At 41.9% G+C, this 13,243-nt stretch overlaps 1 protein-coding gene across 5 annotated transcripts in view; it reads left to right on the plus strand.

Moving 5' to 3' along the window:
* The first annotated feature begins 68 nt into the window (after positions 1–68).
* The window catches only part of BACH1 (BTB domain and CNC homolog 1), a 28,588-nt gene continuing 15,413 nt past the window's right edge, over positions 69–13,243 (plus strand). The window contains exons 1-4 of one of the 5 annotated variants that reach the window (XM_040646793.2): positions 69–232; positions 958–1,049; positions 3,331–3,470; positions 12,527–12,824. In XM_040646793.2, coding sequence (XP_040502727.1) covers positions 12,585–12,824 — 240 coding nt within the window. In that variant the 5' untranslated portion in view covers positions 69–232; positions 958–1,049; positions 3,331–3,470; positions 12,527–12,584. Of the gene's footprint in view, positions 233–957; positions 1,050–3,330; positions 3,471–3,832; positions 7,922–12,526; positions 12,825–13,243 lie in introns of those variants that run through there. The other 4 variants (XM_040646800.2, XM_004938377.5, XM_416696.8 and 1 more) reach the window with 4 other exon arrangements.

Consider the following 13,243-nt stretch of genomic DNA (forward strand, 5'->3'; position numbering starts at 1 on the left):
CGGCCAATGGGCGGGCGGGGTGTGTGCGTGTGCGGCGGGGGGGGCGGCAATGTTGTCGGGAGTCACCTGACCGCGGTCGCCGCAGTCGGGCCGCAGCCGCTGGGACGGGAGCGACCGAGCAGGAGAGAAAGGGAGCGGGGAAAGGAAACGGAGAGAGGCGGCGGCGGTGCTGCCCACCGGCCGCCCGCCCGGCCCGCGGCTGAGGGGCGGCGGCGGCAACAGAAGCGCTGAGGTGAGCTGAAGGGCGCGCTCTCTGTCGGGCAGCCGTCCCCCCCCCCGCGCCCCCTCCCCCGGCGGGGCGCCGCGTCCCGCGAGGGCGGCGGGTCCCGGGCACCGCGCTTTCGCGTGTCCCCTCTGCGGGGCTGGGCGGCACTGTGGCCCACCGCCGCTTTTTTTGGCGGGGGGAGGCTCCTCTCGAACCGTCAGCGAGGAGTCGGCGATCCCGTTGGGCTCGTTCTGCGCCGTGAAATGCTTGGCGCGCTTCGGGGCGCGTTGGGGAGTGCAGCAATTAGGAAAGAATCGTCGTCTGCTTTTCTGTCGAGCTGTGGTTGCCTTTTCCTTTTCCAGAGTGCTCGCGGGGACCTCAAATTTATAAGTACATGGGGGCCACGCAATGCTGTGGGTCCTTTAAACTCTAATAATGTGCCGTGCCGAGAAGAAAACACTCAGGGACATCCGTATCAAACGTGATGAGACCAGATGAAATGGTCAGAGCGTTATTAACTTTGTTTTCTGGTTTGAATTGAACGTTTTAAAGCGACTCGAGTGGTGTAATTCCTCTTGGGTGCCCTCGTGCATGGGAGTAAATCCGTGTGTACCTGAGCCAGTGGCCAGGCCCAACCGTGGTGGATTTGCAGAGGGAAAACAGTTGCTGGAAACAGTGTATCTGCATGGTGTGCTTCTCAGGTGGGCTTCCTTGGGGACCCTCCTGTTGAAACAGTGTTTGGATTTCTTCAGGTGTTCTTCTGGGGTGTATTTTCCGGTTCATCTATATGCAGAAGAAACACTCCTGTGGTCTGTATTTATCCGGTGAAGTGAATGGAAGAGCAGTAAGTGGGATGCTGGGGAAGTCTGCATCGCTCCCAGTTATAACGGAGATGCCAGAGTGGATGGTTATATCTGCTTTATTTTTGAGTGTTTTGTCCTCAAAAGCGTCCAAAGCAAAGGTTTTAGTGTGGTCAGGGTATTTCAAACAGTCACTGATGTTAATGTAAGAATTGCCTGGCGTGCCGTGCTCTTCACGTGATCGCTTTGATCAAGTGGCACTATCGCTGGGCATGGACCACACGTATCTTCAGATTTAAAACAGAGACGTCTTTGTGTTGAGTTGTAATATGAGTCCCAAACCAAATATCTCTCCCCAGCGCTTTGGACTCGGGAGTCCTTGTTCTGACGCTCTCGCATTTGATCAAGTAAGAAAAGGTGTTAAGGCAACTTCCTCATTGGTTTCCTTTTAATTGTACACCTGGCTTTCACCCAGTGCTCAGCAAACTGGCACGAGGCGTTGGCACAGTAGGGCCACTAGAAGGATTCACCTCTCTGAGTGCTGGTGTTGTCGTTGTCCCTTAGGATTCTCCTGCTGAAAGTTTCGTGGGGGAGGTTTTAGGGGCTGAAAAGACCTTTGTGGCATTTATAGCACAAGTCTTGTTTATATGCAGTCCTTAGTTAAACAGTAGTAATGTGTTGGTTGATGCAAACGTGGGTAGGAACAAAACCTTAATGGTTGTTTCGGCAGCTATTTTTTGCTCGCTTCAGTTGCTTGAATTCAGCCTGGTATGACCAAATTGGGGATAATGCATGAGGACCCCTGCAGCTTTCCCTGCCTCTGGTTCAGAAGTTAACTATGTAGGGGTGGAGGAAGGCTTACTTTGCTGAAACAGATCATAGCCCATACCATAGAAGATACTTCATCTCCAGCAGCAAGCTGTATTTTTTAGTTAAGGGGCATTTCTTGTGGTGGAGGGGTTTGGTTCTTCAGTAATACAAGGGAAACCTTTGTATTTTGTATAAGTGCTCGTCAACAGCTCAGAGTAATGCTCAACTGACTTGTCAGCTACTGAAGCTTTAAAAAGAAGGGGAAGCGTGTTAGGGAGGGCAAACTGGCTTTAGAAGCATTAGTGAAATGCGAATAAAGTTTCATCATTAGGTGTGCGTTGGAGAACAGTAGTAGTATAGGGTCACCCAAAATGCCTTTAAATTGCTTGCATGTAGTCTGTAGAATCATGTTGGACTTCTGTTTGCGAGTGACTTGAATTGTCAAGATAGTGTCTGCAGGTGTTTGGATTCCAGTCTTGGTCTTTTAGCTAATACTTTAATAGGAAAGTAAATAGCAGGAATAGCAAGTGCTACCATCTGAAGTCTGGCATTCTGCATCTTTTCTCCTTGTGCAAATTTGACTGGAATTAGCAATAATTGTGTATGCTCTTTCAATAGAAGTTCATACGCTGTTGTCATAGAAGTGTTTCTGAACTTTTGTTTCAGTTTCATATGCTGTGAAGAAAAGCTGTGGAAGCAAATGAGAGGAGTTAAAAAGCTAATGCCGCAGATGATAACATTATGAAGGTCGTTTTCCAATAGTATTTTCTTTGACTTGCCACTATGCTTGCTCCTCAGTTCCTCTAGGTCATTTCTTGCATCCTTCACAAGTTCTCGAACTACAAATGGTTAACTTACTATTTCTTACAAGTATTTTTTAGTGTACGTACTTGTGAATGGATTCTGACGGTCATTGACACAACGAATGTGGTTTGTTTAACTGTGGCAAGGAGTAGGATATGCAGATAGAAACATGAAGGTGTTTGTTCTTCAAGTAAAGGCAAGAGTTGACAGTAGGTGCTAGCTGTGCATGCTTTGTTAGTCAGTTTTGTCCTGATTAAATATTTTACTCTGACCTGGGAAAAAAAAAACCCATGCCATTACTAAGTCTGTGCATAGCTGCCTTCCCAGAGTAATGGTTGCAGAGTGGAACTGAAGGATTGTAAAGGTGAGATTTTGCTGCAGAGGAGTCTCTGAAATCCCTTCTATCCTATTCATTTTTAGCACCAAGACCACATCCCCACAAAGTGATTATTTTCACGCTGTATAGAAAAATTTAGCTGAGTGTAAGATAATGCAGAGCAGCAAATAGAAGTATCTTTTTATATTTTTCATTTTCTGGGTGGGATGTGATTATTGCTTTATGTCATTCTAGGGAAACTATCCCAATCCTCATGGGGAGAAGTTGATGTTTATACAGTACCCGTCTTCTGTGTATTTCTTCAAAATCCCAGCTGCTGGAGTCTTGTGTCTGCTAGGAATCCTAATTCTTTGCCCTTCTCTCCCTGCTCCGAGTTCCAGGTGCTTAAAAACAACTGAATCTTTAGGCTTAAAAGCTTGAGAATAAATCATGACTCTGAGACATGACACTGGCCTGGCTTCCCGTGATTCCTTTCAGTTCTCACTTGTGACTTGTCAAGAATCCAAATGCTTTGGTAAGAGTGATGTTGCAGAAATACAGTCTAATCTTTTTTTTTAAAAGCTCACTTATGTAATTAAGCGGTATCATCCCACTGTGTAGTTTGAATGGTTTAGAGATTTAATTATTAATTTGCTAATCGTCTAAAGAGGAGATGTGCTCTCTTTATAGGAGAAAGCATTGTTTGAATGAACCGAAGCTTAGCTGTTATAATCAATAGGTTCCTTAATTGCCATGTTCAAGTATTTTTGAGCTGATGCTGGAGCGGCAGTAAACATGAATGCTAAAATGCTTGTTCATCCCTTGTCAGCATAACATGAATCAGCAGCTATTAGCTGCTCCAGGCATTCATCTGTAATGTAACTTCATTTCCTTAAAAGGCGAGGTAGCTGGGGGTAAGCACACAGATAGAAAGCTTTAGAAAGCAGCTTCTGCACTGTATTTTGAATGAACTGTCTTTTATCCAAACAGTCTTGCTGTAGTAGTAGGGATTGATAGCTGTCTCTTTGTGCATCGCATCTGTGGATGGCAGGATTTTCTTTTAATAGAATAAAATAAATGTAAATGTCCGCTGTAGGGGAGCTGAGGGAGATAGACGAGCTGCTTAAAGTTACTCAATACATCAGCATAGGAGTCAGGAGTAACACTCAGACTTTGCTTTTCAAGATTTTTTTTTTGTGTGCTATACGATACCTTTTCTTTTTTTCCCCTCAGCTGTTCAGGAATTTAAGGTATTCTAAGAATAGAGGTAAGTTAGAAGCGTGGTGGTTGCTGAGCAGGTGTTTATTGTCTACTGCATGACTAATTAACCTGCTAGTGTAATGGTGGTGATGATCACAACAGGAATTGCATCTGGGTGCCCAAGTGCAGCCAGCTGTGATAGTGCTGACAGTAAGGGCGCCCTGCCTGAGCTCTGCTGAGGAGGAGCTGCACTCACTGCTTTCTTGTATCCTCAGGAGCTTTACCTGTGTGCTACTGAAAGGTCATGTCATTATTGCAGGGGATCAATATCCAGCGTGCTGTTAGTGAACAGCTGCCATCTAAGTAAAGAATAAGGAACAGGCTTTTGTTTACTAGTTAGTAAATTGAGTAACTCTTGGCTTGGACAATTGATAGGAAATGTAGCTCAAGGTCTTGAAGGAAAAACAAAACCCAAACCCTTACCTGTACACACGTCAGGGGTACAGCAGTGTAACTGTTATCTGAGTCTAAAAAGGTTAGATTTTCATTATTTAGCTTTGAAATGTAGTTATTGACTGATGGGAAAAATAAGAGACTGTTGCTCTTTAAAAGAAAGCATGACTTGCTAGGATATAACTTCTGTAGCTAATTTATTTTGTTATTTTTTGCTTAGCTCCTGCTTGTACTGCTTCTATCTCTGTAGAACATGAGACAGAAGAACCACATGTCAGTTGAGCTGGTTTATTACCCCACTCGCTATTAAGTGTATTACAGTTGATGGTTGCAAAGTACAGTCTTGCGTTTTGTTTGTCAGCGAGTCTTTCACAGATGATCCTCAGGCTTGGATGCTCTCTAGACTTCCTCAAATCCAGATTGCTCTGGATTCCCATTCGTGTTGGTGAGAATTAGCTATGGGTTTTTCCGTGTCTCTAGATTTCTCAGCAGAGACCATCTGAGTAGGAAAAGGCACAACCACTGTTGATTTCCAACGATGTGTGTGCACTGATTTAGTATTTTTAAGGACACCACAAACATTTGAACTCAGAGTAGTCAAAACCTGTTCTGGTAAACGTGCACAGAGTTCAAAGGTGTATCCTACTGTCATTTCTGCTTCTCTTTATGTGAATTTGCACTCTCGAGCCTCTATCTCTAAGTGCTGTTTTAGTATTTTTTGGGGACCTTTTCCCTTAAAGAGCCTGAGAGCCTATGGAGCTCGCTTTCTATGACTCATTCATTTTTTTTCTAGTTGTGAATTTTCTTCTAATGCTGCCAACTTCAGCTGGTCTCACATTCAAAACATTTGCTTTAGCTGTAAAGCATAGATAGCCCTTTGTATGCTGAAATGTCTCACCTTTCTCTTTCTGGAGTTTGTGGTGTTTGAATACAAACTGAAGAATGCTGAATTTATTTACCAGGGTGGTAGCTGTCATGTTGTTGTTGTAAGTTACTTTGTAGTGAAGTTCCTGGCATCTGTTGCAGACAGGCGGAGACTTCCAGCTGTTATTTTTGTCTTCTCTGTTCAGAAAGAATGATGCGAGTATACAGTAAAACAGAAAAACAATGAGATAACATCAGTTCTCTACATTTATAGCTAAGTCAACAAAAAGCTTGATTTTAAACTATACAAAATCTGGGGGGTTTTCCTACATGTGTGTAAAATACAAGGTACTCTGCTGAAGTCTTCATTTAAAATTTAAGGAAGTTGTTATTAAAAGCAGTGAATTAATATTAAGTTTATTTTTTTTTAGTCAGTTTAGTTGATCTTTATCAAAGAATCATGGAGATTGGGAAAAGACCACTAAGATCACCCAGTCCAACTGTCAGCCCACCCCCACCACCTCCACTGCCCACGTCCCTCAGTGCCACATCCACACAGCTCTTGAACACCTCCAGGGACGGTGACTGCACCACCTCCCTGGGCAGCCTATGCCTGTCTTTCAGAGAAGTGCTTCCTAAAATCCAAGCTGAACCACCCTTGGCACAACTTGAGGCCATCACCTCTTTTTCTGTCACTGTTACCTGGGAGAAGAGGCCAACCCCCCACCTCACCACAACCTCCATTTGGGTGATTGAAGAGAATGATGAGGTTTCCTCTGAGCCTCCTCTTCTCTAGACTAAGTTCCTTTAGCTGTTTCTCATAAGACCTGTAGTCCAGACCCTCCACCAGCTTTGTTGCCCTTCTTTGAACTCAAGGCCAGTGCCTCTATTTTTTTTTTTTGTAGTAAGGGGGCCTGAAACTGCATACAGTATTTGAGGTACAGTCCCACTGGTGCCCAGCACAGAAGGATGATCTCCTCCCTGCTCCTGCTGGCTGCACTGTTTCTGATACAAGCCAGGATGCTGCTGGCTTTCTTGGTCACCAGGGCACACTGCTGGCTCACATTCAGCTGGCTGTTGACCAGTACACCCACATTCTTCATTCAGCTTGCCAGCCACTCTACCCCAAGCCTGTGACATTGCATGGGGTCATGACCAAAGTGCAGGACCTGTCATTTGGTCTTGTTGAACCTCATACGGTTGGCCTCAGCCTATCCAAATCCCTCTGTAGAACCTTCCTATCTTAAAGCAGGTTATTCTCTATATTTGACACTTGTTATAAATAAAACTCTTTGGACAGAATGGGGATGTTTGAGAAATTCTCTGTAGGAAAGCTGGAATTTTGGTCATTGTTCAGGGGGTGTTTGGGTGAGTGTTGGAGGTGATGATTGCTGCTGACACTAAAATCTGCAGTGAGCTAGCAGGTGGTATTTTATTGTTTTAAGGCTTCAAATGATGTCTTGACATCCACATCTTAGTGCTATTACTTTTGATCAGTGAAGGAATTTTCCTGTTGGAATGGGATTTCTGTTTATCTTCTTTCTTTGCAACCCCGAGAGACTTGATCGTTACGGCATGTTGTGAAGCGTGGCCTGATTGATGTGAGAAAGAACTACTTGACTTGAGTGTTCTGTGTCAGTGTACACAAACTGTGTGCTTTGTTGTCCTTAGCAAAATGGGAATGTTTCTCCTCAGCATCAAATACTTGGGAGAGTGATTGTGTCAACTCTTCTAGAAGTGGTTTGCTAGGAAGATGTACAGCAGAAGGCACTTGCTGATTTTTTATTTTAATCTGTTTGAGGTTTTTTTATATAAAAGTTAGAATTAATTCCACATAAGTTATAATGCAGATATTCTATATTTGCAAAATGCCATACAAAACTTTCTTCGGGACTCTTTAGCTGGCTGAATTTTGTAGACATAGCTAATCTTGAAGCAGTTCTTTCTTCCTGCTGTGGGTGTGCAGAACCCAGCTTAACTCTACACATGTTTTTGTCAGCTTCAGTGACAACTTGATGCTTTAGAGCTTCCTTCACCTCAGGCACAACACTTCCCTCATTGACCACAGGATGTTAATTTGAATGTGAGCTCTGCATGTGTTGTACTGCTGAACATGAAAGTCAGTCTGCCTTGTGCCAGGTCTTTGTGTGTGGATGAGCAATTTTCTTCTGGTATAATGTTCCCACTCTTAGACTATCTATTCCAAGATAGTATTATCTATTATGTTCTGTCTGTAACTTAGCAACGGTAGTTCCTTATAGCTTGACGTGGGACTCAGCCATAGTGATTATCATCTTTGGAATATATGTATACTAGTGTCAAATGGAGGACACCTCATGGTTTTCCTGAAGATCTGCACTGGAGTGACTCTTGACTTCTTTCCCTAGCAGTGTCTCCTTCAGAGGATTAACTAACTGGCCTGCCTCATTCTGCCATCAGCTAGGAGTTCAGGAGAAGTAACTTCTAATTGTAAGCAATCAGATGAGCCTGCTTGAGGTCTGAGACTATTTAAAGTACCTTACTTTGCATTTACCTCCATGTTAGCAATATAAATTAACGAGTAACTCTAAATGCGCAAGGAAATGAGATCTGTTATTTCCTGATGAACCTTGATAGACTTCTTGCTCTGACTTCTACATTATGTATTCAGACAAATTTATATTCCTTTTCTTCATATTGTTGGCACTGCTAATTTGTGTTAAGAGAACAAGTATTTTATATGTCCTTTGATAATAAATGTGTATGCTTAATTGATTAAAAGTAGGGATGTCTAAATCTACTGAAGGTACATCGATTTTACAGGTAACTGTTCACAGTTTTCCTCGAGTCCTATGGTAGTAAGGGTGAGACAAATCAGCCCATCTTCACTTGGAAGCAGAATAAAGTATTATAACTTGTGCTTAGGAGACAATATCTTTGCCCTTAAGCAAAGCATTTTTTCTTTCACTCACTGATGAAGAGCGGAAGCTTGATAGTAATGTGTTTGGTTGTGTCCTCAAAGGAGAACTTGATTCATTCAGCTGTAGTTTTCCGTAAGGGATTTCTTATGCTAGCATGTGCCATAGTCCCTTTTTCTTTCCCTCAAGTCAATGAGGTTCTTAGGTGCTCCGAGCCTGTCATGAGAGGAATTTGAGGAATGTCTTTGTACTGGCAGTTCTAGTTTTCCTCCACTAAATGGAGATTCGTATTGAACTTCTGCATTGTTTCATCTTTAATCCTTTCAGCCTGCATTGTAAGGGCCACTTTAAGTTTTGGAAGATCTTTTTGGACTCTTATCTCCGATGGTACTTGCCGTATGGAACATCTTAAATAATACTTTTGGTTCTTGGCATCTTTTCCATTGAGCAAGAACAGTTGTTAGCTGACACTGACGTAATGAATGGTGATTTAAATGTGTGGTCATCTGCAGACTTGGTGCAATTTTACAATTTATTTGTGCCTGCCTCTAATTTTCCTTCCTTGAGTGTTCATTTTAGAATAAAGATAGCGCGATTACTGCCATTGGGCACCTGTATTGAGATGAAGAAAGCCTGTGAGGGTCTTTACTAGGGGAAGAGTTGCAGAACAAGATTGCAAGTTACAAAGCTTCTTAATTACAACTGAACTGTCGCCTCCAAACCTTTCACCTCGTTGGTCTATCCATAAATGGCATTAATTTTAAGTAACTTTCAAAGTCTCCAGGAGAGCAGATGAGCACGAAGAAGTTTTTAAAAGTACAGAGTTTTTTTGTTGCTGTTTCTGTGGGTGTGTGTATAACATATTTATAGATGTGGATCCAGTGGAAAATCGAGTTGTCTGTCATGACGTGCTGTGATAAATGTGAGGCCATGCCTTTATTGCACAACTAGAAAACAGAATTAGGACACTCTCAAATTTGACCTTTGTCAGCACTTCTCTGAGGTGTGACAGAGTTCTAGTGGTTACATCTTTCCCTTTCCTATTTGATACTTCTTGTTTGCATTAGCATTTTCAGCCTTTTGGTTCTTTTCCTCTTGATTTCTCCTTTCACAGCATATAGCCATTACTAGGTTTTACAAAGAAGACAAAACTAGTGTTTTGGTTATTTGAAGCCTCTTATAAATTTTGAAATGCTTTGTGAAATGCTGCATTTTATATTTTGGAGATCTCAAACTTACATCCTGTTCTAAAGGGACCACACCTCAAGTGCTGTGCTCAGTTTTGGGCCCTCCACTACCAGAAAGTTAGTGAGGCCCTGGAACGTGTCCAGAGAAGGGCAGTGAGACTGTGAGGGGTCTGAAGCACAAGTCTGATGGGGAGCAGATGAGGGAGCTGGGGTTGTTCACTGTGGAGAAGAGGAGGCTCAGGGGAGACATCATCACTCTCTACAGCCACCTGAAAGGAGGTTGTGCTGAGGTGGGGATCAGCCTCTTCTCCCAGGTGACAGCAATAGGATGTGAGGGAATGGCCTCAGTTTGCATCGGGAGAGGTTCAGGTTGGACATTACGAAATACTACTTCTCCAGGAGAGTGATGAGGCAGCTGCACAGGCTGCCCAGGGAGGTGGTGAAGTCACCAACCTTGGAGATGTTCAAGAAACATTTAGATGCTTTATTGAGCGATGTGGTTAGTGGAAAACATTGGTGAACAGTTGGACTGGAAGATCTTAGAGGTCTTTTTCAGCCTTGGTGATTCTGTGGTCAAATATTCTTATTTTCTCTCTAGAAGAAACTGGAGGTGGTTTTGGGCTTTTTTTTTTTCCCTTTGTCAGCAATGACAACCTTAGAAGCTTATCAGTGCCTTCAGTATGCTGCTCAGGGTTTATAAATGTGTTGCATGCCTTGTAGGGATGAAGTGAAAAAGGTTCAGCTGTCCATGGCACACATATAAGCTGCTGTTCCTTTTAGCCTTCCAAGCTACAGAGGTGTAGTGAACTGAATGGGATATTGGAATGGATTTTTTTTATGAGGGGAAACCTGAGAGCAGCGTATTTGTGTGAACTGTCTACCTGAGGACTGGGAGGGCTTGAAGAAAAAAGGGTAAGGAATGTCTATAGGACTGTTGGAACTGTAGTTGAACTCATTAGGAGTTTTGCCTAAATATTCACCCTAAAATAGGTCTTTAACATTTCTGCATTCCTCACCACACTGGATTTGGCCTTCCATCTTGTCGTCAGTTCCTCTTTTCCGTATTTATTTCTGGCACAAATGCAATTATACTTTGTTAAGCTATATGTGCTGTATATTTGAGGATAATGATATTGTTAACTTTCACAATTCAGCTGTGACGTTTACTTAAACAAAAGCTTCTAGTCATTCATTAGGTGTGTGTGTGTGTGTATATACATACGTGGAGGAGGGGGGTTACTTCTAGAATGAATTTCCCCAGGATTAACTACCCCAGGTATAGCTATTGCTGAGTGGGAAAACATGGGGTGCGTGTGACTTTTCTTAGGACTTATATTTTCACATAATAAAATCCTGTATCTTTGGGCAGATGCCCCCACTTGACTTCTTTTCTTAGTCAAGTCACAAACTAACTTTTTTTTGGTGAAGTTGAGTGTACAGTATTCCATTATGAAGCAAGAAGTGCAAATAATGCTGGTAGTCTGTACCTGGACTGGTGCTGTCCTACTGTTGCCACTTGGAAAATGTTGAGTGGGGGATCTCTTCTTTCTGTTCAAAAGACAACAAGAAATGTTTGTGTTCTATGAAAGTAACAAGCAGTAAGCAACCAGAAGGATAGCTGGCAGGGTGCTCATTTTTTGTTTGTTTACCCCGTTGTGTTTAAAAATACTCATGTCCTTTTTCTCCCTTTCTGGGTTGTGAAAGTTTCCCGTATCTGAAAACTGTAGACTTGCATTGGCTACAGTTTTATTGTTGCTGAGAGCTGGCATATCATAACTGTTGAGCAATGCAGTGGTTGAGTAGTCCTGTGTCAGCAACTATGTTCGGTTACAGTAACTACAGTATTCTAATGGTCCAGTGAAATGGAAGTGCTTGGTCTGTTAGTGTATGTTATTGGGAGCAAAAGTACATTTTCCTTGTAGATCACCAGTTCCAGATCCGACTATGAAGCTTCCTGATGAAGCTTTAGATTTGAAGATGCTTTTTATTGGTTTGCTTGCTTGTTTTTTTTTTTTAACTTGAAGGAAGGCTCATTGCAGAGAAAGTAGGAATTGGGAAATAAAATGTGAGGATTAGTCTTGAAAATGCTGCTGAATTTCACGTGCTCTAGTAGGGCTGGCTTCTCCCTAGCTCTACATCTCTCAAACACTAGGAGTTCAGAAATAGCTTTGGGATGGTTATGAGTTCACTTCCAAGGTTTAAATATTTTATCATGTTCGTTGTTATTTATTGTCCAATAAATACCATTATTTCAGATCTTAGCTTTATCATAAAAGCCAGGTGACCAGACTCACCTTCTCTGCTTCAATATGAAAGCAAACTTGATAAACGTAATGATTAAAATAGCGATGAGCAGAAAGGTTATGGAAGTGAGGGGAGTAGTCTGCATTAGAGAATTAAGACAGGTGGAAAATAAAAGGACTAATATGCTTTAAAAAAATTGAAGTATCTGCTAGAGAGAAAATAACTTCTAACAATGATTAACTGTTCTAGCAGGCAAACTGCTTTTGAAATAAGGTAAAACAAATATTTTAGTTGGTACTGTAATCAGTAAACAGAAGTAGCTTACATAATATCTTGTTGAATGGGTCTGGGTTTTATTTCTCTTTACGTTTTTCGTGGTGTTGGACACAGAATATAATGATAATTATTTAAGCATTAATTTTTAGTTTTTAGGTGTTATGGTCAAGTTGTTATGCTTAAGGATTTGCTGTGGAAAAATTGGTTCTCTGTCCCTGAGGTCACATGAAAAACTGTATTTTTGTCTATGCATCTACTAAACCAATATTAAAGATATATGTATTAGGATTTGGATACTTGAAATGTTGATGCAAATGTGTTGTCTTGTGAAATATTAAATGTTAAGCTCATTCTTGCAGTGAATTAGTACAGTTAACATATATTCAGCAGTTTTCCTTAAGTTCTTGTATCGTCAGTAGGTTCCTGTTTGAAGTGATTTTCATGTGTACAATTTGTTTTTCTTCCTCCAGATTGGAAAAATAGAAGCATGCTTTCCACTGAGGCTTATGCTAACATCTGTGATACAGAATGTCTCTAAGTGAGAAGAACAGCGTGGTTTTTGCATACGAGTCTTCAGTACACAGTACCAATGTACTTCTCAGTCTCGATGATCAGAGAAAGCAAGATATTCTTTGTGATGTCACTATTTTAGTGGAAGACCAGCGATTTCGGGCTCACAAAGCTGTGCTTGCAGCTTGCAGTAGTTACTTCCTTTCAAGAATTGTGGGCCAGTTGGATGCTGATCTTATCATCACTTTACCAGAAGAGGTGAGTGCTGTTTGTTTCTGTATTGTACCTACCCATGCTTCTGGTCTGTTTTGTTCAACTCTGTTTTACAATAAACCGGTGCTTAATAGAGATTATCAGTAAAGAGAAGAGAGTTAAGAACTGAGGGGAAGACATTTCTAAGCTGTAAAGCTGTTGCCGATTGAGGTAAAGACTGGGTAGAGCAGAGTGAATATCACAGACTGAAGGTAAATAAATGCTCTCCTGGGGAATGTGTAGGGTAGATGTGTTCAATAAAGTGTTTATTACTCTCAAAATAGTACACTAGATTCTCAGCATGTAAGTTTGTCAAGAAAAAAAAAAGCTGTTTAACACGGGCTTCAAACATTAAAGAGACACTAGTCATCCTATGCGAGAAAGGAATATTTTTGGGAATAATAAGCAAATTAATAGTACTGTCA

The sequence above is a fragment of the Gallus gallus genome, chromosome 1, assembly GCF_016699485.2.
Source record: "Gallus gallus isolate bGalGal1 chromosome 1, bGalGal1.mat.broiler.GRCg7b, whole genome shotgun sequence".
Taxonomy (NCBI): domain Eukaryota; kingdom Metazoa; phylum Chordata; class Aves; order Galliformes; family Phasianidae; genus Gallus; species Gallus gallus.